Source organism: Cyphellophora europaea (assembly GCF_000365145.1).
Source record: "Cyphellophora europaea CBS 101466 unplaced genomic scaffold supercont1.6, whole genome shotgun sequence".
Taxonomy (NCBI): Eukaryota; Fungi; Ascomycota; class Eurotiomycetes; order Chaetothyriales; family Cyphellophoraceae; genus Cyphellophora; species Cyphellophora europaea.
Genome location: NW_008481812.1, coordinates 1,742,072 through 1,760,858, shown reverse-complemented (window position 1 = coordinate 1,760,858; position 18,787 = coordinate 1,742,072). Strand labels below are relative to the sequence as shown.

General features: G+C 55.3%; 7 protein-coding genes across 7 annotated transcripts; 3 read left to right on the top strand and 4 right to left on the bottom strand.

Moving 5' to 3' along the window:
* Positions 1 to 299: 299 nt before the first annotated feature.
* HMPREF1541_06889 (uncharacterized protein) lies at positions 300 to 4,859 on the top strand (the record flags this gene model as incomplete). Its single annotated transcript, XM_008721215.1, has 1 exon — positions 300 to 4,859. One exon carries the CDS (start codon positions 300 to 302, stop codon positions 4,857 to 4,859), a length of 4,560 nt encoding a protein of 1,519 aa, XP_008719437.1.
* Positions 4,860 to 5,587: 728 nt separating this feature from the next.
* HMPREF1541_06888 (uncharacterized protein) lies at positions 5,588 to 6,214 on the bottom strand (the record flags this gene model as incomplete). Its single annotated transcript, XM_008721214.1, has 1 exon — positions 5,588 to 6,214. The coding sequence occupies one exon, from the start codon at positions 6,212 to 6,214 to the stop codon at positions 5,588 to 5,590; it is 627 nt and encodes a 208-aa protein (XP_008719436.1).
* A 408-nt stretch (positions 6,215 to 6,622) lies between these two features.
* On the top strand, positions 6,623 to 7,623 carry HMPREF1541_06887 (uncharacterized protein; the record flags this gene model as incomplete). Its single annotated transcript, XM_008721213.1, has 2 exons — positions 6,623 to 7,189; positions 7,246 to 7,623. The coding sequence occupies 2 exons, from the start codon at positions 6,623 to 6,625 to the stop codon at positions 7,621 to 7,623; spliced, it is 945 nt and encodes a 314-aa protein (XP_008719435.1).
* A 565-nt stretch (positions 7,624 to 8,188) lies between these two features.
* Positions 8,189 to 9,706, bottom strand: HMPREF1541_06886 (uncharacterized protein; the record flags this gene model as incomplete). The annotated part of the gene is made up of 1 exon (XM_008721212.1): positions 8,189 to 9,706. The coding sequence occupies one exon, from the start codon at positions 9,704 to 9,706 to the stop codon at positions 8,189 to 8,191; it is 1,518 nt and encodes a 505-aa protein (XP_008719434.1).
* Positions 9,707 to 10,089: 383 nt separating this feature from the next.
* HMPREF1541_06885 (uncharacterized protein) lies at positions 10,090 to 12,645 on the bottom strand (the record flags this gene model as incomplete). The annotated part of the gene is made up of 1 exon (XM_008721211.1): positions 10,090 to 12,645. The coding sequence occupies one exon, from the start codon at positions 12,643 to 12,645 to the stop codon at positions 10,090 to 10,092; it is 2,556 nt and encodes an 851-aa protein (XP_008719433.1).
* A 1,986-nt stretch (positions 12,646 to 14,631) lies between these two features.
* Positions 14,632 to 15,649, top strand: HMPREF1541_06884 (uncharacterized protein; the record flags this gene model as incomplete). Its single annotated transcript, XM_008721210.1, has 4 exons — positions 14,632 to 14,780; positions 14,827 to 15,025; positions 15,075 to 15,362; positions 15,410 to 15,649. The coding sequence occupies 4 exons, from the start codon at positions 14,632 to 14,634 to the stop codon at positions 15,647 to 15,649; spliced, it is 876 nt and encodes a 291-aa protein (XP_008719432.1).
* Positions 15,650 to 16,222: 573 nt separating this feature from the next.
* HMPREF1541_06883 (uncharacterized protein) lies at positions 16,223 to 17,893 on the bottom strand (the record flags this gene model as incomplete). Its single annotated transcript, XM_008721209.1, has 1 exon — positions 16,223 to 17,893. The coding sequence occupies one exon, from the start codon at positions 17,891 to 17,893 to the stop codon at positions 16,223 to 16,225; it is 1,671 nt and encodes a 556-aa protein (XP_008719431.1).
* Between the last annotated feature and the right edge of the window lie 894 nt (positions 17,894 to 18,787).

The following is an 18,787-nucleotide window of genomic DNA, read 5'->3' as shown; positions in this document are numbered from 1 at the left end:
AGGTGGACGTTGAGGCGTAACTTCCACCATTCCGGCTCCAGCCGCTGCTTGGCATGTGGCCAGGATCGCGCGGAAGTGGAATTACGTGACTCCGTCAATTAAGGACGCGTTGGAGAACGCGCTTGCTGGCGTCGCGTTCGTCGGATCCAGTCCGCCCTTCACATTATTGCAGTGTCTACTTGCTTACCGTCGCGCACCTTTCGGGCTCGATTGCTTCCAAGATCTTGTGTTTTGAAGCATGCAGGCTCATGTTTGATGTACTGAGCAACAGTATGAGCGTTTCGTAAACGTCCGTCGCCATGTCTGTTCCAGACATCCTTCCTCCATCCCCGCCTACGACGTCCTCTAGAAAGCAGCGGCTCCCTTTCTTTCCTATACCGCCCACAAGTACACCAGACGACTCCCCTGCATCACAACCGCCGTCTAGTCTAGGCTCGAGGAAGAAAGTTGGCTTTTCGCCCTGGACAGATATCCACGAATCTACCGAAGTCGTGAACCCAACTGACAAGATTCCTGTACGACCACTACTACCTTCACGCGATTGCTCAACATCAAACAAGTCTATTCTGAAAGCAAACGATCAAGGACTGGCCGTGCCGTCCTCGCATGATGGTCCGGGAGATGAGAAGCAGTCTTTGAACGAGATCATGGAATCTATCCTGCACCAACTTGCCAGAAATGATAGCACAGAGTGTGTTGACGCCTACCAAACGCTGGCTGCTGCAGTCAAAGCTTATGATGAGCTGCCTGAACAGCTTGTGCTCCGGAACAAGCTTCAATCAATCACCAAGTCAATCAAGTTGCACCTTTCCGCACTCGACCAACCTGAGCCGCAGCCTTGCGATATCAACCTAGTCACCTCAGCCCTGAAAGTTCTTGTGATCCTGGTCTGGAACAGCGACTTTGCTCCATATCTGAGTGATGACTTCAGGCTCTACGTTCTGGACCGTGCCATAAGTACTGTGGTTGAGCACAAGGCTCCCAAGTCTGTCCTGGTGCACTATCTACATTTGTTGGCCATGCAAGACTTCCGCCAGGGAATACTCACATCATCGAGAGCATCGCGTCTCATCGATGGTCTGGCTGTCTTATCTGAACACGTGAAGGGCAATGGTGTTGTGTCGGAACGTCTGTTAGTATATGGCAGACTCCTGGACCAGGCGAAACCGGTCATGAAGCTACGAGCAGGATTTTGGATCGAACACGTTCTCTCTGCAATGACATCGGCGATTCAGGACACAAGGACAAAAGCGCGAGAATTGGGCATGAAAGTCTTTCGAGCATTCCCTGCATCCGATTCAATTGCCATCCCGGTCCGAGCTGTGCTAGATGATGTGCAGAACGACAACAACAAGAAAGGCTACGCTATGTGCAAGAAACTTGAGAAAATGATTGCCACCAAAGAGACAGCCGAGCATGTACCACAGATCTGGGCTGTTGTTATCCTCTTATGCTATTCGGAGAGTCGGCCCATCGATTCCTGGTCTGGTTTGAAAGAATGGCTCATGGTTATTCAACGGTGTTTCAATTCTAGCGACAGCAACCTACGACTACAGGCGAATCTGGCTTGGCACCGGTTTGTGTATGCTGCTCGGCCACACGCAGCTACCGACGGCCTAATGGCAATGCTGTCGAAGCCAATCGTGGCGCAGCTTGAACGTCACTCTTCTGACAAGCACACCAAATCAGCCCATGCCGCTGCCGTTTCGAGCTATTGCAACCTCCTTTACTACGCTTTTAGACCAGCCACGTCACCAGCACGACTTACTAAAGCTTGGAATGAGTACATCGTCAAAGTCATGAGGTCCTCATTCTTCGAAAAACACCCTGCAAACGCTGACATTGCATGCCGCATCCTGATGGCTCTTCTCTGGAACGTCAAGGCTGGGACGAAAGTATGGAACGAGAAGAGGGCCCACGAGAACCGGTCAATCGAGCCGGACGAGCTTCCGACCATCGACAACAAATGGATCAGAGGTCATGCTGGCAATATCGTTGACATCTTTGAGTTACTCTTCCGATACAGCTCGTGGGGCTTCGCTGAGTCGTCAGAGCAGGCGTACGTCTCAAGAGCATGGCGGCATCTCGTGAAGTCGGTGCGAAGCGGAAGCAACAAGGAGATCAAGATGAGCAACGAGACTCGGATTTCTGTGCTAGCTATTCTGAGGTTTATCGACTCATTGGCTAGTATCGAAGACCACGAATCCGGATTGCCAAGCAATGTACTGGCCAACATAACGACGACAGCTATCGCCGAGCTCGGCACATCACACGTGCTCGAGGCTCTTGACACCGATCGAATTGAAGCAACACCATGGATCCTTGGTGCTGTTTACGACCAGCTAAGGCAAAAACTTCAGACAAGCTCATCGCCTTCGAAACAGCACACCGAGGCTTTCGCAAAACTAGTCGATCTGTTGGGGAAGCGCCTTGTTGGAGCTTACAATACCGAGCAAGTCAACCAAGCAGAAGTTGAAGACTTGGTTGCTTTGACTAGTCGAACAATCTCAACGCCGGCTGAACCAGAGATTGTTCTAGCAAAGCTACAGGCTGGGCTGTCATTCTGGTTGAAAGACCAGCGAAACTTGCTATCGTCTTCCTGTCTCGGCCGCCTGGCTGAAGCATTTGCTCGCGCCATGAGTAAAGTCCGCCAAGAATCAATCAGAGACTTGGACGTCTTGTTCGCTTCCGCCTTCGCCTCCGTGCACGCTACAGTCGTGTCTTTTGCAGCCACAGCCTGGAATTCGACATTCGGCGAATGTGAGGACATGCACCTCGGCCCACTTCTGCTCGAAGCATTTCAACGACTTCAGCCCCATCTCGAGCTCAAGCTGTCTCCCGAAGTCCTGGCGGATCTGGGCGATGAAGTCCACAGCACACTGGCCTACAACACTCAGAATGTGGGAGAAGCACATCCCACCTCGGTCGAACAGGAAAGTCGCTTCCCAGATGATAGTGACCTGGATGTCGATGTAGCTGCTTCTGCGGATCAAGATGGCGACACGAGAGATGCGGTGCAGGATGTTCAGGAAGTCGAAGATGAGGTTTCAGATGTCGGAAAAACATCTACAAGCACACGCAGACGCCGGCACAACGACTCGCAGACCGAGTTCGTCACTGTCGATTCCTCCCCTGTGGCGGCAGATTCAGAGTCTCAATTCCTGACCGATCGGCAAAAGGAGGTTCGCGATCGCCAGCGCAGTGAGCCTGCTGTCGTCTTTCCCGACTTGCGCTCAAGTCCCCGACCTGTTAGCCGAGCTTCATCTGAGTCACGAGGTTGTGGATTCGCTCGCAAAGCAGCCACAATGGTTGAGAGGCCTTCTACCCCCGTACCAGACGCTGCTGATGAGGCTGAGGCCCAGCCTTCACCTACACCAAAATCCCGGTATGTGCGCAATGTAGCAGATGTCGATATCCCATCTTCTCCTCCATCACTTCACGGAGCACCAGACAAATTACCTGGTGTTCATTCCGCAGCCCTACAAGCACTGCCACCAACAGCCTCTGCGGGAGCTGGGGAGGACGACGTGACGATCGATGAGGAGCAGCCTCTTGAGCAAGAGCACCTCCCCGAGTCTTCCGATGAAGCAAAGGTCGAAGAGAGCAATATCGAACAAGAAGAGCCCATAGTGGATGCAGATGAGCTTGCTCAGGATTTTGCTCAAGATAGTACAGCTGATGCTGAGCAAAGCCTCACAGCTGACAAACAAGTCATTGAAGCTGAAGGAGAGGGATCTAGTGCTGGGCAAACACTCCCACGAGCACTTCCCGCGGACTCAGTCGTGGAGACCGTTTTCCGGCAAAATAATACCCAAGACGAACCTTCTCACAAGGTATCAGCAGCTCCGGGTGCAGCTGAATGGGCGGGCACCCCCTCAGAAGAGCATGTCATTGGATCCGAAGCATCCCACCTTTCTCATGCACCGTCTACACCTATACGAGCTTCAAGCAAAATCGGTAGCGATGAGCTCGAGCAGCTAAGCGCCTCCCAGCTGTCGCACGATCTCGACTGGTCAGTGGTGCTGGATGGCTTAGACCAAACACCGGCGTCCGTTGTGCCAATCGAACAGCCTGCTGTCGAGGTCCCGTCTTTACCGGCGAAGTCGCAGGCTGCTCCGACGAGAGTAAGTGGCAGGAAGCGCAAAGCAGCCGGTGCACTGTGGAGTCGCAACAAGAAGACAAAGAAATCGACTCGCGTCGCTCAGCAGTCTACGGAGAGCCAGGAGCCCATCGTCAAACGTGAGGATGAGGAGGAGCTCTACGATGTGATTGAGGTGGTCACAAGCTCAGACCCCCCTGCTCCGAGCTCACCTCCAGGAGATGTGGAACCCGAGGTGTTCGTGGATGCACCCGAGTCACAGGTAACTACACCGAAGCAGAAGAAGAAGCGTGGGCGCCCAAGGAAGAACGAGAAGGCGGCGCGGTCTGTACTTGGTCTCGAGCGTGGCAGCAGCATCTCGTCCGGCAGCCAGCGGTCGAGGAGGTCTATCTATTCGCATGAGCCATCCACTGAGCCCCAAGTAATTGAGCCACCCACGGAAGACATCAACATGGATGAGGCAGAGATGACCATTGCGCATAGCACAGCGCTACAGGAAGAAGTAAGCACGGTCGACGAAACTGTCGAGCAGGACGAAGCGCTTGTGGCCCAACAAACTCGCGATTCGGTGTCAGAGCGCAAAGAGATGGCACCGACCATGGTAGACCAGCAGGTGCAGACACCAATCGACGTGATATCGTCACTAGAGCACATTCTGCAGCAAGTCAAGACCGCCCAGCCAGGAACGGTGGATCTGAGGGCGGTGGACGAGCTGTGCTTCCAGATTCGCTATCAGGCTCAAGTGAAGAGTATGCAGTGAACATGGAAATTTGGTAAAGGAGCAGAAAAGGGTCAGGGGAGGAAGAAAGAGAATGCAGGACAGGCTTCCAATTGGGGGGGAAGCGAATAAGAGAATAGAAACCCTGAAATGAAGATATGACAGATCAACACATTGATCCATTACCAACTATCACATCTTGCCTTTGAATTCACTATACATACGGATCGGTCGTCTAAAAGACAAACAGTCTTCCGCGTTCCGTGGTCTTTAGCCGTCTTTGACTCGTGCCAATTTCAGGCGAATATAATTTACTCGTTGAGCCCTTGCTGATGGCTTTGTTTGCCGACCCCTCGCACTTGCCAATGTGGGCTGAGTGGCTGCGTAATACTTGCTTTCATTGGAGCGCATATGCGCTTTTAGTGTCGTTGCTGTCTTCTCGTGTCCTAACTTGCTCTTTCCACGCGGAGTCGTTCGGGCGTCAGTGCTGCTGCGGGTCATTCGGGAGTGGCATCCTGCCGCAACGGGCTTGGGTGGTCCGGACCAAGCTCGATTGCCCGCTCTCGGTCTGCGGTGGATCACTGGCGGTATGAGCCCGGGACTGCGGACGGTTCTGTTCAGATTCAAGAATGAATGGATAAAAGGCGGGTCTCGGTCCATCGTCGTCCCCAACATGCTGAATCTTTAGGCTTCCTTAGGCCTCCCCATCTGTTTTACCTCATATGCGATCGTCTGGTCAGGATGTTTGTCGTTGTTTGTAAGCCAGATCTTCAGCCGCTGGCCACCCTCGTCGTGACCATGGCCGCCAACAAGCCCTTCCGCAAGCGCATGGCACTCTCGGCCTCAGCCTCTCCAGCCGCGTCCCGTAAGTTCAACGCCTCACGCAGCTCCCGCGCGTTCAGCAGAGTTCTGCCAGCGAAGCTCTTTCGCCCCAGGCCCTCACCCTCGGCCTCGAACTGCTTGGTGAGCTTGTCGCGCGCCTGCACGACGGCGAGCGCGGGGTTGGTGCCTGGCCGGCTGGTGGGGAAGATGGACTGGCCCGTTGGTGACTGTTGGAGTTTAGGCGGTTGAGAGGAGGTGGGGAAGGCGGAAGATGGAGAGGCGGAGGAGGAGGAAGGCGAGGGTGGTTGGGGAACGCGGCGTGCGGTGCCGGCGCGGGCAAGGGACGCGGCGAAGTGGGGGTCGCGAGCGTCCAGCTCAACGACTTCGGAGCGAGAAGACGAAGGAGGCAACTGGGAAGGTGAGGGATGTACTTGTGCGGCTGCTGTGGTGGTTGAGGCTTCAGGCTGAGGTGATGCTTGTGAGGGCTTGGACACGGCGGAGGAGACGGCGCTGGGATACTGCCGTTTGGCGGCGCCGGCGGCGCGGGAGGCGACTTTCGAGGAAGAATTGCCCATCGTTGGTGGTTGTCTTGATCGTACTGTTGGTAAGGTCGTGAGGGATACAGGCTGTAGCTTGGTGCAGGACAATGCAGGTGGAAGCAGTCCAACGAAATGATGATACCACGACTCCGGGTAAAGCTCACAAAAAGTTACAGGGACCGTTTCCGACAATCTAAGCTCCGGTGGAGCGCGCAGGCGGGTTGACGTCAACGCATGGAATGTTTTAATACCGTTTCGACCGTTTCGACCGTTTCGAGATGTTTCAACGAGGGCACTGCTTTGACTGCCCTCCGCTCACCTACAACATATTTCCAGCCTGGCCTTCTGCACTTGCACCAGCTCCACCTCTTCGTCGACGATTCTTAACTTCTGCACGCACTCAAGACTGACTTTCTGTGCCATCAAAACTCCAATACATCGACTATGGATCGCAAGAACAAACCCTCCCCGCTCCCCACCTCCCCCTCCCTACCGCAACCCACCATCGACCTCACCGACAATGTCTTGACCGCCCACCTGCCTTCCGGAGATTCCGTGACCGTTCACCTCTACGGTGCGACGGTGACTTCCTGGAAGACCGCTAATGGCGCCGAAAAGCTCTTCCTCTCCACTGCCGCTGCGCTCGACGGCTCCAAGCCCATCCGTGGTGGCATTCCGCTCGTCTTCCCCGTCTTCGGTCCACCTCCCAAAGACCACACCACCTCCAAGCTGCCGCAGCATGGTTTCGCGCGGAACAACTACTGGGAGTTCCTAGGCAAGAGTTCCACTGAGAGCACGGACCGCAAGGCCGACGATAGCGTCAAGCTGGATTTCGGATTGAGCAGTGGCATGTTGGATGAGGCTACAAAGGCGAAATGGCCATTTGAGTTTGGCCTGGTGTACTCGGTTACACTAGGCAAGGGCAAGCTGGAGTGTGGCTTACATGTGCAGAACAAGGGCAGTGAGGCGTTTGAGTTCCAGTGTTTGTTCCACACGTATCTGGCGATCAAGGTAACTAACCTATGCATTTCGCTACTTGAGGCAAGACGAACACTAACGGGTAACAGGATATCAAGAAGACCACCATCTCTGGCCTCGAGTCGGCGCAGTATATCGACAAAGTCCGCAACGCACAGACCTTCACTGAGGAGTCTAACGCCATCACCTGCACTGGCGAGACAGATCGTGTCTACACCCCGAAGGATGATAGCCCACTCACGGTCACAGAGGGCGGGAAGTCTTCGTTCGTGGTCACGAGAGATGCGCTGCCCAATGTCACAGTCTGGAACGGATGGGAGGACAAGATTAAAGGTATGGGTGACTTCGAGCCCAAGGATGGTTGGTTGCGGTACCTGTGCATTGAGCCCGGTTCTGTCAACAGCTGGACCAAGCTCGAAGGTGGCGATGCCTGGGAGGGGAGCGCGACTTTCGAGTCCAAGTTGTGAGTTGTCGATGGTCCCACCTCCAATCGAGTGTGGCGTGAGGCGGCTGAGTACGGATTCGAGATATCCAACAGCCAGGGAGAAAAGACTTTCTGCACCGAGAGGGTGCGTGCTCTAGCGGAAGATGCGTGCCTCGAGGCGACAGAGGCACCCGAGACAGACTCTGGAACGGTTTTGTTGCGGCAATAGAGCTGACAGCAAGCCGTTGACGAGCCGCTAGTCGTATGGAGCAACGCAGGCAAACAACGAAGCAAGCGAGCGAGCATACAAGCAGATGAAAATCAGATAGACCTCGAGCGATCGGTACAGGTTTTTTTTTTAGAGAAACCAAAAATCAAAAAGCGGAACGACCACGTCAGGTCAGAGCGAAGTTGTTTCATTACCGTCTCTCATCTCCTTGTCGCGTTTCTATCTCGCGGATGCATTTCAGGATTATTGTAGGTGCATCTATCTCCTCCTGTGGCGGACCTCAAAATGCACGGGGCCCATCGAAACGCACATCCCTATGAAACCGACACGCAGCAGTCTACGATGCCGGTGCCTCATCTCATTCCAATCGCCTTCCCCTTCAAATCCCCCCGTTCCGCATCCCCTCCTCCCCTGTCCCCCTCCGTCCCGCCTCCCCTGCACTACCACCACCACCACCACCAACACCCAGACCCCCAGCAACCCTCTCCGCCCTCATGACCTCATACCTTCGCCACAATTCAATGCTCGTGGCAATGAGGATCGGACACGCCACGATAAAGCCCGTCCAGCGCCGTGAGAGGCGGCGGAACTCGCGGTTCTTTTTCAACTCGGCGAGGGGGGTTTCGGTGGGTTTTAGGGGGGTGGGGCGCTCGTAGGGTTTGGGTTTGGGCTTGGGTTTTGCGGGTAGGGCGGCGGCGGCTTGGGGGGCCGGTGTGGATGATGGTTGAGGGGGGCGGAGGCGGGAGGGCTTGGGTTGTGGGGTGCTGGGTACGGTCGTGGGGGTCGTGGCAGCTGAGGCTGCTGGCGGCGTGGGGGGTGCGGGTGGTGTGGTTTGCGGTGGTGGTGGGAAGTTGGGTGCCGTCGTGGTGGACTTGGGCTGGGAAGCGGCCGTGCTAGATCCTTCCGTTGAGACTTGTGGCGTAGAAGTAGTAGAAGAAGAAGCCGCTGGTTCAGGGGAGGTTGAGGTCGAAACATCAGGCTCACTATCGGTCCTCGCCCGCAGCGCGGCAAAGCTCTTCGCGCCGTACGCCTGGATGCGCGAGCGGATCGCGATCTGCTCTTTCGCTACAGCCTGGCCATCTATGACTGGTGCCGCCGGATCCGCTCGAGTGGCGGTGCGCTGCTCATCTCGTAGCCGCTTTGCTGCCGCGGCGCGAGCTTTGGGCGTGTGTGGTGCGGGGGTCTCGTTTTGGCGTAGGGTTTTCTCCTCTTCGATTGTGATGGTGCTGCCGCCGGCGGGACCGGGTTCGGGCTCGTTGAAGAAGGAGGAGAGAAAGGATGATTTGCTCGCGATGGGTTCTGTCGATGAAGGCTCTGGGGCAGTTGCAGAGGATTCATCCGATGATTTAGGGGTCCCAGCTGCTTCGGCTGATATGCTCTGTGAGTTTGGCGGCGCCGACTTCGGCGCCGTTGACGACTTGGTCGTTTTCGCAGCGGTTGTTGAGGAAGACGCCACTTTGCCGTCTGATGCCGCACGGCTCTGCGTCGGGTTGGCGATAGGCTCCGGCGCGGCTTTCCTGGATTTCGACGTGCTAGATTTGGTCTCTGTCAACGATGTCGTCGGAGAAAGTGACGCTTTAGTTGATGACTTGGTGGTTGCCGTCGTGGTCTTGGCGCGCTTCGTACTTGACGGGCTTGATGTCGCTACCACTGTCTTGCTCTCGCCATCCTCAACTGCCTTCTTCACCGTCCTCGTCGTCTTTCTCGTAGCTGTCGTTGTGGTGTCACCTGCGGGGACTGAAGCTTTGGCCGCCGTCTTGGTGCTCGTGGTGGCTTTGCGCACAGTTGTCTTCTCTGGCACGGACGCGCTCGCGGTAGGCTCAGATACCAAGACCAGGGGCTCTTCCTCCACGACCTTCTTTGGCCTGCCCGGGCGCTTTTTGATTGTCTCTGCCATTGTTTGCGCCCTTCAGATTCCAGTGATGTCGTGCTCAAGGTCGAATTAGGCTTCTCGAATAAATTTGGACGCGTTCCAACGCGTTTTGGTTTTCTTTGCACAGCGAAGCAATTTCGCAGCCACCCCTGAGCCCCACAGGCCGCGACTCCACTCCCCAGGGGGTGCCCTGTTCACTGTATCACGGCTGCCTGGTGGCCTACAGATTGCCTTGTAGATGCAACTACTGGAACACAATTGTGAGCATGTTGTCTAACCATTATTAGAAACTCCGTTCCCTTGCTTTTCTTTTGCCCACCTTAAATATGCTGCCCGAAATCTATTCGTTGCGTAGGCCGGACCAATACGATACAGGTTGCCTTCATTACCTGCTAGCAGAAACGACCCTAGGGCTTGGACTGTTCCTGTGCACTCTTCCGCCGCCTTGTCTGTACCTCCTTGAGCTCCTTCCCACCAGTCTTCTTGTCGTCGATCTTGCTCGTCTTGTGTTCCTTCTCGGATCTCTCATCCTCGTTCCAGGCGTCATTGTTGCTTGACCTTGACGGTGTTGTGACTCGGACACGACCAGCCGCATTCCGGCTCAGAGTAGCAGTATAGCTATCGCCGATGATTTGTTGAAGGCGGTCGTCGCTGTCGTCTTGCAACATGTTGCCCGAAAATGTGGGCGAATGGGCATGCGGATGGCTCCACCCCGAAGGCTGAGCACGGGACTGATAGACTTGCACCAGCTTTTTGATTTGGTCGTACTCCATATATGGGGTGACAGTAATGCCCATTTCCTGTGCTACACGCCGGGTGCGCTCGAGAGCCTGGTCAGCCCACCTTGCTCGCTCTTCGGAAGACGACGCAGACGATGCAGCGTGAGACTCACTGGCACGCCCAGAAGACGAACCCGCCCGTGTAGCAGGTGCAGCAGTGCTATGATTGGAAGTCCGATCCAGTGCGTCGCCAGAGGCCACAGGTGAAGAAGACCGACGAATAGAAGTCCGAAGGTCTTGTGCAGTTTCATCCGAAGCCACTCGCCCTGGAATGACTTTGTAGAGCAGTGAGGCCACGCGAGCTTGCGCTGCAGACATGCTCGAGTTGACGGCCGGCATGACCATTGGAAGCTCGATGTTCTCCGGCCACGCAGCGAGGATGTCTTCGTTTTGGCGCTCATGTGGCTCACGTGGTTGTAGCACTTTGGCAGACTGTCGGTCCTGAGGTGCGTTTTCTTCGCTGGCTGATACTGGAGTCGTGGCTGCATGACTGTGGCTAGAATCGGTGCAAACACAGTACGAAGAACCTCTCTTACGCAGTACGACATGCTCCAAGTCAAAATTGCCATCCGTTCCGGCAGCATCCTCTTGGTCAGATTCAGTCGTGCTCATCGTCATGCGTTGGTATGCCTGTGTCCGAGAACGGGGCGAAAGACAGTGAAGTTGGCAGCCCACCGCTGGGCCAACCATGCTCACGCTGGGGGTATAGTGCGATGAAGCTCCACCATACATAGTGTTCTGTAGCATATCGGGATTGGCTGACTCTGTCGCTTGCCTTAATCTTCCATTAGCTTTGGCGTCAACCTTAGCCTGGGCACGACGAGATAGCTTCGCCGGTATCGAAAGAACTGTCAACTTTGTGGACCGCTGATGGATAGCGTTGCTAGTCTTGTTGGCTTGCTGGGAGTCGTCGCGCACGATTTGGGCACCGGCACCGTAGTGCTTCGCAGGAAGCGGCATTGTTTCAGATGCCGGTGAGATTGCCTCGCTGTCATGTTCGGCAATGACAGAGTGCCGCAGTTTAGATGGTTGTTTGAGTTTCGACACAGGCACTTTCACTTTCAGTGTTACTCTCATGGATTTCTGTGGTCGCTCCTCTTCAGGTGGTGAAGCAGATCTTTTACGAGACTGACTCTCCCGTGCTTGGTTGGGGTTGCTAGTAGATCGTCTGCTCGTGCGTCTAGTCGTGCTGGGGCTGGACAGAGCTGGAGATTCGACCGAAGTAGTGTCTGGAGGGTCGATACTCTCGAGCTTTCTGGCGGGCTGTCTGAACCTCAGACGGATGTTGCGGTCGGTGGACGTGGGCAGACCTGAGTTCATGCCATCACTAGCACTGTCATTCGTCGTACTTGGAGCCATTGCTTGATTTGACGACTCGGTGTTGTCGGGTATTTTGCTGTCATGGGCCGCTGACGCTGCGGCTTCCGCAACATTAGCATCGAGGTTCTTGACTCTCGAAGATCGACGAGGAGACTCGAAGGTAGAAGGAGTCGTCTTGTTGGCGTCCTGAATGGCAGACCGGCTCCGTCCATCGCTACGTCTTGGCGTGCTGATGGGCGGCTCTGACTTTTGCACGGGTTCTGCAGGAACGGAGCTGGCGTCGTCCGAGTCAATCAGCTTCGTGTTACGGCGGACTTGCTTCCTGGACGGCTGCAGCATGATTGGCACAGCTTCTGGTGTCGGACTGGCCTCGGAAGGCGTAATCGATGTCCGCGTATTCAGGATTTCCTCCCTGGTGCGCCGACGACGACGAGTGGTCGACGTAGACTCGCCCATCTCAAGTGCTCGCTGAGTGGGCTTACGATCCCGGCGAGGCCCACGCTTGCCGACTCCTATCGCAGAGACTGGATCGTCAATCTCCGGCACTGCCGCGTTGCTGCCTTCCCCGTAGCCCGCAGAGATACTGGATTGATCGGTAGAGACGGTGGAAGGTGGAGTATGGTCTTGCCCTGGAGCCGGGGCAGCATCGGACAGCGGACTGACGGGTGTCAGGTTGGACGAGTCGACACTTGGATCGGGGCTCTGAGACATGGAAGCGTCGTGACGTGGGTTCGCCATGTCCGAGGCGTAGAATTTGGTAGCAGTGAGGGCTTCGAGTTTGGCTGTAGGTTTGCGGGCTCGAGCAGAGGATCGTCTGTTGGCTGGATCTAGCGATGACTCGCTTATTGGCCTGAGTCGAGGCATTCTGGAAGGTGCGTTATAGGTTGATGTTGGTGTCTGAGTGTTAGACCGCTCTTGTAGGATATGTCATCCGGTGCGATGCTCTCAGAGCGAGGAACAAGAATGATCAACTAGATAGATACGATACAGATTGAGATCAAACCTGATGCGGAATGATGGGCCAGCACCCTCAGCCAAGATAGAAAGGGTCAATGATGTTCAAAGGCTGACGACTGTGCAACCGAATGTCGTTCTGGGGTGGGTAAATGTTGGTCTACCGAGCTCGGTTCTAGTCAGCTGGAAGACTGAGATCCGAGCGCAAACGATCGGAGGACGATGATTCAAGACCAGCAAGAGCCCGAAGGGTAGTGAAGGACCATGAGGTAGCAAACAGAGAGGGAAGACGTGGGTGAGGAAGTGCTGGACTTCGCAAAATAAGTGTCCCTGCCCGTTTTGGGTTTAGTGGGTGCCCTGCCAGTACCATGACTCGCCCTCTTAGAAGGGGTCATACCCAACGTATGCATCTGATGGCCTCACGGGCATGAGTCTGAGTGCTTTAGGCCATATAAAAGACATCGCTGTCTTGTAGGACTCTGTAAATGACCATTATACGTCCTGCTGCTGTCAGTAAAACCCTGGGTGAAGCGGCCGCCTCATGGAACATCCGGGCAAGCGACGTAGGCTCCTTTCGTACCGCGCGACCTGTAGCACCTAACAGCCATGCACACGGACCATTTGCTCTCGCCATGCGACTATGCGCACTTCTCTGTGCTTTCGAACGGACTTGGATGCTCCATGATTAGTAGATTCTATACGTACCAGAGTCCAAGCCTACGGCAACTTCGCGCGCGGCCAGCTGGCGGAGGCGGACAGAGTTATCACGGGTACTCAAAGTGCTTAGACATTGCTTTTTGATGAAACAGAAGAGCTGGCTTCGCGGTCGGGATCTCCGTGGAACGTGAAGATCTACGAGAATCATGTCTATGGACTGTTGGCGTTCTTCAAATCTGGCGCCTACCGATCTTTCGCAGCCACGGAAAGCTTTTCTGGTCCGTCATGATACAGCAGACTGCACCACGGCCATACTGCACATACAAGTCGATTCGTGAGCTAAAGCTAAAGGACCCAGACACAATCTGCATCACCTGCAGGCAAGTCTTCCGCCACTATGTGGACGGAGCCCTAATGACTCAGCAGCCTATACGTGCGGCGACGACTTATATTCGACCTATGACTCGCCTAATCAGAAGCGATGTTGAACAACAGAAAGTGAAAGCGAGAGATATTGATATACCAGACGCCTCCGTCTAGGAGTTGGCCTTCAGGGATACGAATATGCCTCGTCGGCGGTAGCCCTCTGCCACAACCGCACAGGCCCACAGAAGGCATGTATTGACTATCGCAGCTAGATCGGTATACAAGACTCAAAGCCAATCTCGTAAGAGGCCACGCAGTCATCGTTGATCCCTGAGCTTTAGACATGTTCGCAGCTTGGCTCGCCTGACAACTTCAATAGCGGCTGAATCCGAGATCAGGCATTGGCTTGACAATTGACGGGCTCCAAGCGGATGCTATGAGCTTGAGAGCTCCAGGCAGTGCTTGAAGATGGGTATTCCAAGTCTCAAGAGTGCAGAAGCGACGTACCTAAAGTTACAGAGTCAATTCGGCTGGCTGACGTTAAGAACCTGCTATTCAGATCAACCAGGGATCCAGAACAAAAATCATCGAGTATGACGGTTTCGTGTGCTCAATAGCTAGCATCGTCGTTAGGTGATTCCGCTAGGCAATCTATCATTGCTATTGCTCTTCAGTTGTATATTTGAACGACCTCTACGTCTGCAGGAGCGAGCAAACAGGGGTGCTCCTGCACAAGGCTGCGCTAAAAAGAGCAATCCTTGGCGATATTCGCCTAACCTTCCGTTTCCAGAACAGTATGTTGGAACAGCGTGTGCTCATCCGTACAGGGACAACTCGCGACTGTCTCTCGAGCATTCACCCTTTTCGAATAAAATGCGTGTGCCGACCGTGTTGTACCAGGGTCTTGGCCTTCTCCTGGCCTGTCAATCAGCTCTTGCAGCCAGCACCGCATGGACCTTCACCGATGCTACCCTTACTGTTCAGGGCAAAGGCAGTGGAGTGGGGAGCGGGTTGAAAGAGAAGTACGCAGACGGCTTCGACGGGATGCTCGCAATACTGACAAGTCAGGTTACAACCTAGCAAGCCTCTCTCCAGTCCGGTGTCTCTTGGAGCAGGTGACAGTCTCAAAATCATCTTGACCGCGCAAGAGGGCAAGAGTGCGAAACGTCCACACCAAGCCTCTCTCCTTCTGCAAAACCCGGCGACGAATCTCGATGTCTCGTACCCGTTCAGCGTCAAAGAGTCTGGTAAAGGCAAAATCGAGCTGGTGAGCCACAACCTGATGGACATGGAGGACGCAATCTGACCTCATGCAGTCTCACAAAGACCTACCCACTCAGTTCCTCCGTAGCAGCTCGCCTCTCTCCGCTTCCGTGGTCATTGCTTCCTTCGGCAGCTCCGAGGCCTACAAATCCGAGGCCTTTCCTTTGATAATTCAGCTTGACGCCAACACCCCTGCTGCAACAACTGAAAAGCCTCTCCGCTACGGCAAGCAACCAGAGATCCACCACATTTTCCGATCAGATCCCAAGAGCCCAAACATTGTCTTAGTGGCCTTCTTCACTATCGCAGCTGTTGCTACTCTTCCTGTTCTCCTCGGTCTCGTAAGTCTAACCGTTTCACTATCCGGCAACTGTCTGACGTCCAATAGTGGCTTCAGGTTGGCGGCAACGTTGCCCATCTGTCCAAGGCGCTGTCAGACGCTCCAGTATCCCATGGCCTCTTCTTCGGCTCGGTTGTTGCCATCGAGGGCATCTTCTTCCTCTACTACACAGTGTGGAACCTCTTCCAAACGTTGCCCGTACTGGCCGTAGTAGGGGTTGTCGCCTACATCAGCGGCAGCAGAGCTTTGACCGAGGTCCAGGAGCGCCGCCTTGCTGGACTGAGGTGAGCGGGTGAACTACACAGCCCAGGTTTTAGAAAAGGCCAAGAGATGACAGAACATTGTACAAATATGGTACGGGCAGCATGTGATCCTTTGTGGGGGCAGGAGTCTAGAATTGGTCACAAAAGCAACTTTTTGGACAGAGCAAAAGCGGTCCACCACCCACGGACTTTTTGCGCAAAGAGAGCTGAGTCACTGTAAGCGATTCGCGAGTGCTTCCGACGATAAATTACTGAAGACGAGGTTGCGAGCATTTCCTTGAGAGGCCGTGGTTTGCAGTGTCGTGCTGGGTCGCGTTGGGATCGACCTTGACACCTTGGGAACGAAGTCCATTTTCAAACGATCAACGCTACTGATAGGTGCATCTGCACGAGTCCGAAACGTCTCCTCAGACGAAATAGCAGTCTCTCGCAGCAGGGTCCGTCCACCAGGCTGGCTATTATGGTTGCAAGCCCGGAAAAGCAAAACTCGAGCTTTATCATATCTACATTCTCTTAGATCTTCTGGCTGCTCTATCTATGCTGTCATCTTCACCCGCCCTACCTGCCCCTAGCTGGCCCCACCTACCCCTAAACTTGCTCATTCTCCCATAATCTCCCTTGCGATCCTACTCCTCCTCCTGATCTTCTCCCCATGAAACACCAACACCCACGGCACCAGCGTCAGCAATGCGCCCACCCCGCCCAACAGACTCGCCGCGCCCGGGAAGCCCAGGCCCTGAAACATCTGCACCGTGAACAGCGGGAAGACGGCGGCGCCGACGTTCCGACAGAAGCTCTGGCCCGCGAGCGCGCTCGACGCGTACCGGTGGTACACGTCGGCCAGGTAGTTGAAGACGGCGAGGTAGATGGAGAAGATGCCGACCTGGGCGACGCCCAGGGCGATGACGGGGCTGGCCCAGTGCACGCTCGAGAAGGAGGTCCAGCCGAACCAGAAGAGGCCGATGGGCAGCAGCGCGCTCTCCAGACAGGCAAAGTAGAGTCTCCCTTCGGGCTTTTGGAGCAGGTCCGGGAAGTAGGCGCGGGCGACGCGTTCTTGGTAGATGGAGAGGAGGGCGCCGACGATGGCGCCGATGGCGATGGCGAGGAAGACGAGGCCGTTGGCTTGGGCGTCGAAGTTGTGGCGCGCGGTGAAGACCACGGGAATGACGGCGAAGGTCATGTATAGCACGGCCCAGGCGAAGGCGGCCCACATAGAGAAGAAGAAGACGACGGGCTCGGTCGAGAGGAGCTTGAAGGGCGTGGTGAGCGAGAGGTAGATCATGCGGCTGATGGTGGCGCGCTGCTCGTCGGCGAGGCAGCGGTAGCGGAGGCGCTTCGCTGGGTTGGAGGAGGGGGAGGTGGTGGTGGTGTTGTCGGCATTTTGTGGTGGGAGATAGCCAGAGTTTTCGAGAGCGGCGAAGTAGTCGTTGAGCACTTTTGCACGGCGGGACAGGAGCACACTGCCGCGGGTCTCGCGGAAGAACAGCGTCATGATGATGACCAGTACACCGATGCTGGCGATTTGGTGGTAGAAGACCCAGCGGTATGAGGCCCGGTCGATGATGAAGCCGCAGAGGAAAGGCCCAAAGCCGGTTCCGGCCAAGGCGCCGCCCGAGTAGACTGCCATAGGGGTATTGCGGTCCTCGGCGTGGTAGATGTCGCTGAGGACGCCGCCGATGATGGTGGAAAATGTGGAGGCGGCGGCCCCGACGAAGAATCGAGCGACCAGCATGCCGGCGAAAGTGTCCGCGAAGGCACAACCGATCTGCGCGGCGAGAAGGACAAAGCCGGAAGCCAGGAAGACGGGTTTGCGGCCGTTGATCTCACTGAATGGAGCGAGAAACATGGGCGCAATGCCAAAGCCGGCGGCCCAACAGGTCACACCGGTGTTGAATGCAACGAGGGAGAGTCCCCATTTCTCGCGCATCGGTTCGGAAGCAATGGAGTAGGAGCCCGCACTGTAGGCGGCGCACCAGGTGGAGGCGGTGCAGAGGAACAGAATGGTGTTCTTGTGGGCTCTGGACCAGCCGAAAGGATTGTCATACTTTTTGAGATTTGGTGGTTGAGGACCGTCTGGATATGGCGATGTCAGAGCATACGGCGGGAGTTCTGTCGTGAAGTTGAGGTATTCGTAATGGATGTCATCAGTGTCGGTGTCAAGTTCGGCTTGACGGCTGGGCGCGTGCTTCTCGAGGCTCTTGACCGGTATAGCTTCATCATTGGACGTGGTAGAATTGATGCTCTCATTGTCTGTGCCGTATGAAGCCATTGGTGGCGGGCGAGGCGAGCCAGGCGTCCCGGTTGCCTTTTCACTGGGCAACATGGCTGCTGAGCTGTCGGACCATATATTGTAGAGCCGTTTCCTTAGCGACTTGCCATGTCCGACTGTGTCTAATGAGGTCTATGGTCCAAGAACCGTGCATTGAATACTGAAGCAAAATGACGGGAGCACTTTTCGAGTCAGAGACGTTGCCGCTGATCACACGGGCACTTGTCCGGTGTCATGGAAAAGTTTTATCCACGTATTAATAACACAAGGGCGTATAACTCCGGCAAGTCACCTGTGGGTTGGTCTGCCTCTCTACGGCAAGGTTAACATGTCCATGTCAGCGTATGGAGCGCCCCCAGGTTGGTTGAATGACGCATGGAGATCGTTTTTGGCCATCCCGGTTTAACATCCGAGGTCGAAGCGAGCGGAAGCTGGCCACGGCATGCTCGGCAAGGCAAAGGCTCGGCATAACGGAAGCGCGAGCGCTGTCGATCACATCTATCTTTCCCACCTACAGAGCAAGCACAATGCGATGAGCTGCCATATTCATTATGGACAATTGCGGTGCAGGGCGAATCCGGGTGCTCGTGGCCGCTTCAGTGGCTGGTGGGCCGACAAGCCTTACAACAGGTATGCGACTTGAGGCGAGAACGGCCCTGGTTGCGAGGCTCCGAGCGCTCTGTCGACGCTTCCGATGACAAAAGCCCCGCATGAAGAGATGAAGCCGGTCAAAGCTCAAAGACAAATTGGATCCCATCGAGAGCAATGAACCTGAAGCAGGCAGCGATGGTCGGATGGGTTTTTACCAGGCAAGTGTCCTGCCCCGAGTAATTCACCTTCATTAGGTACACAGCCGCTTCATCTTCTTGGCGCACAAAAACATTAACCCCTTAA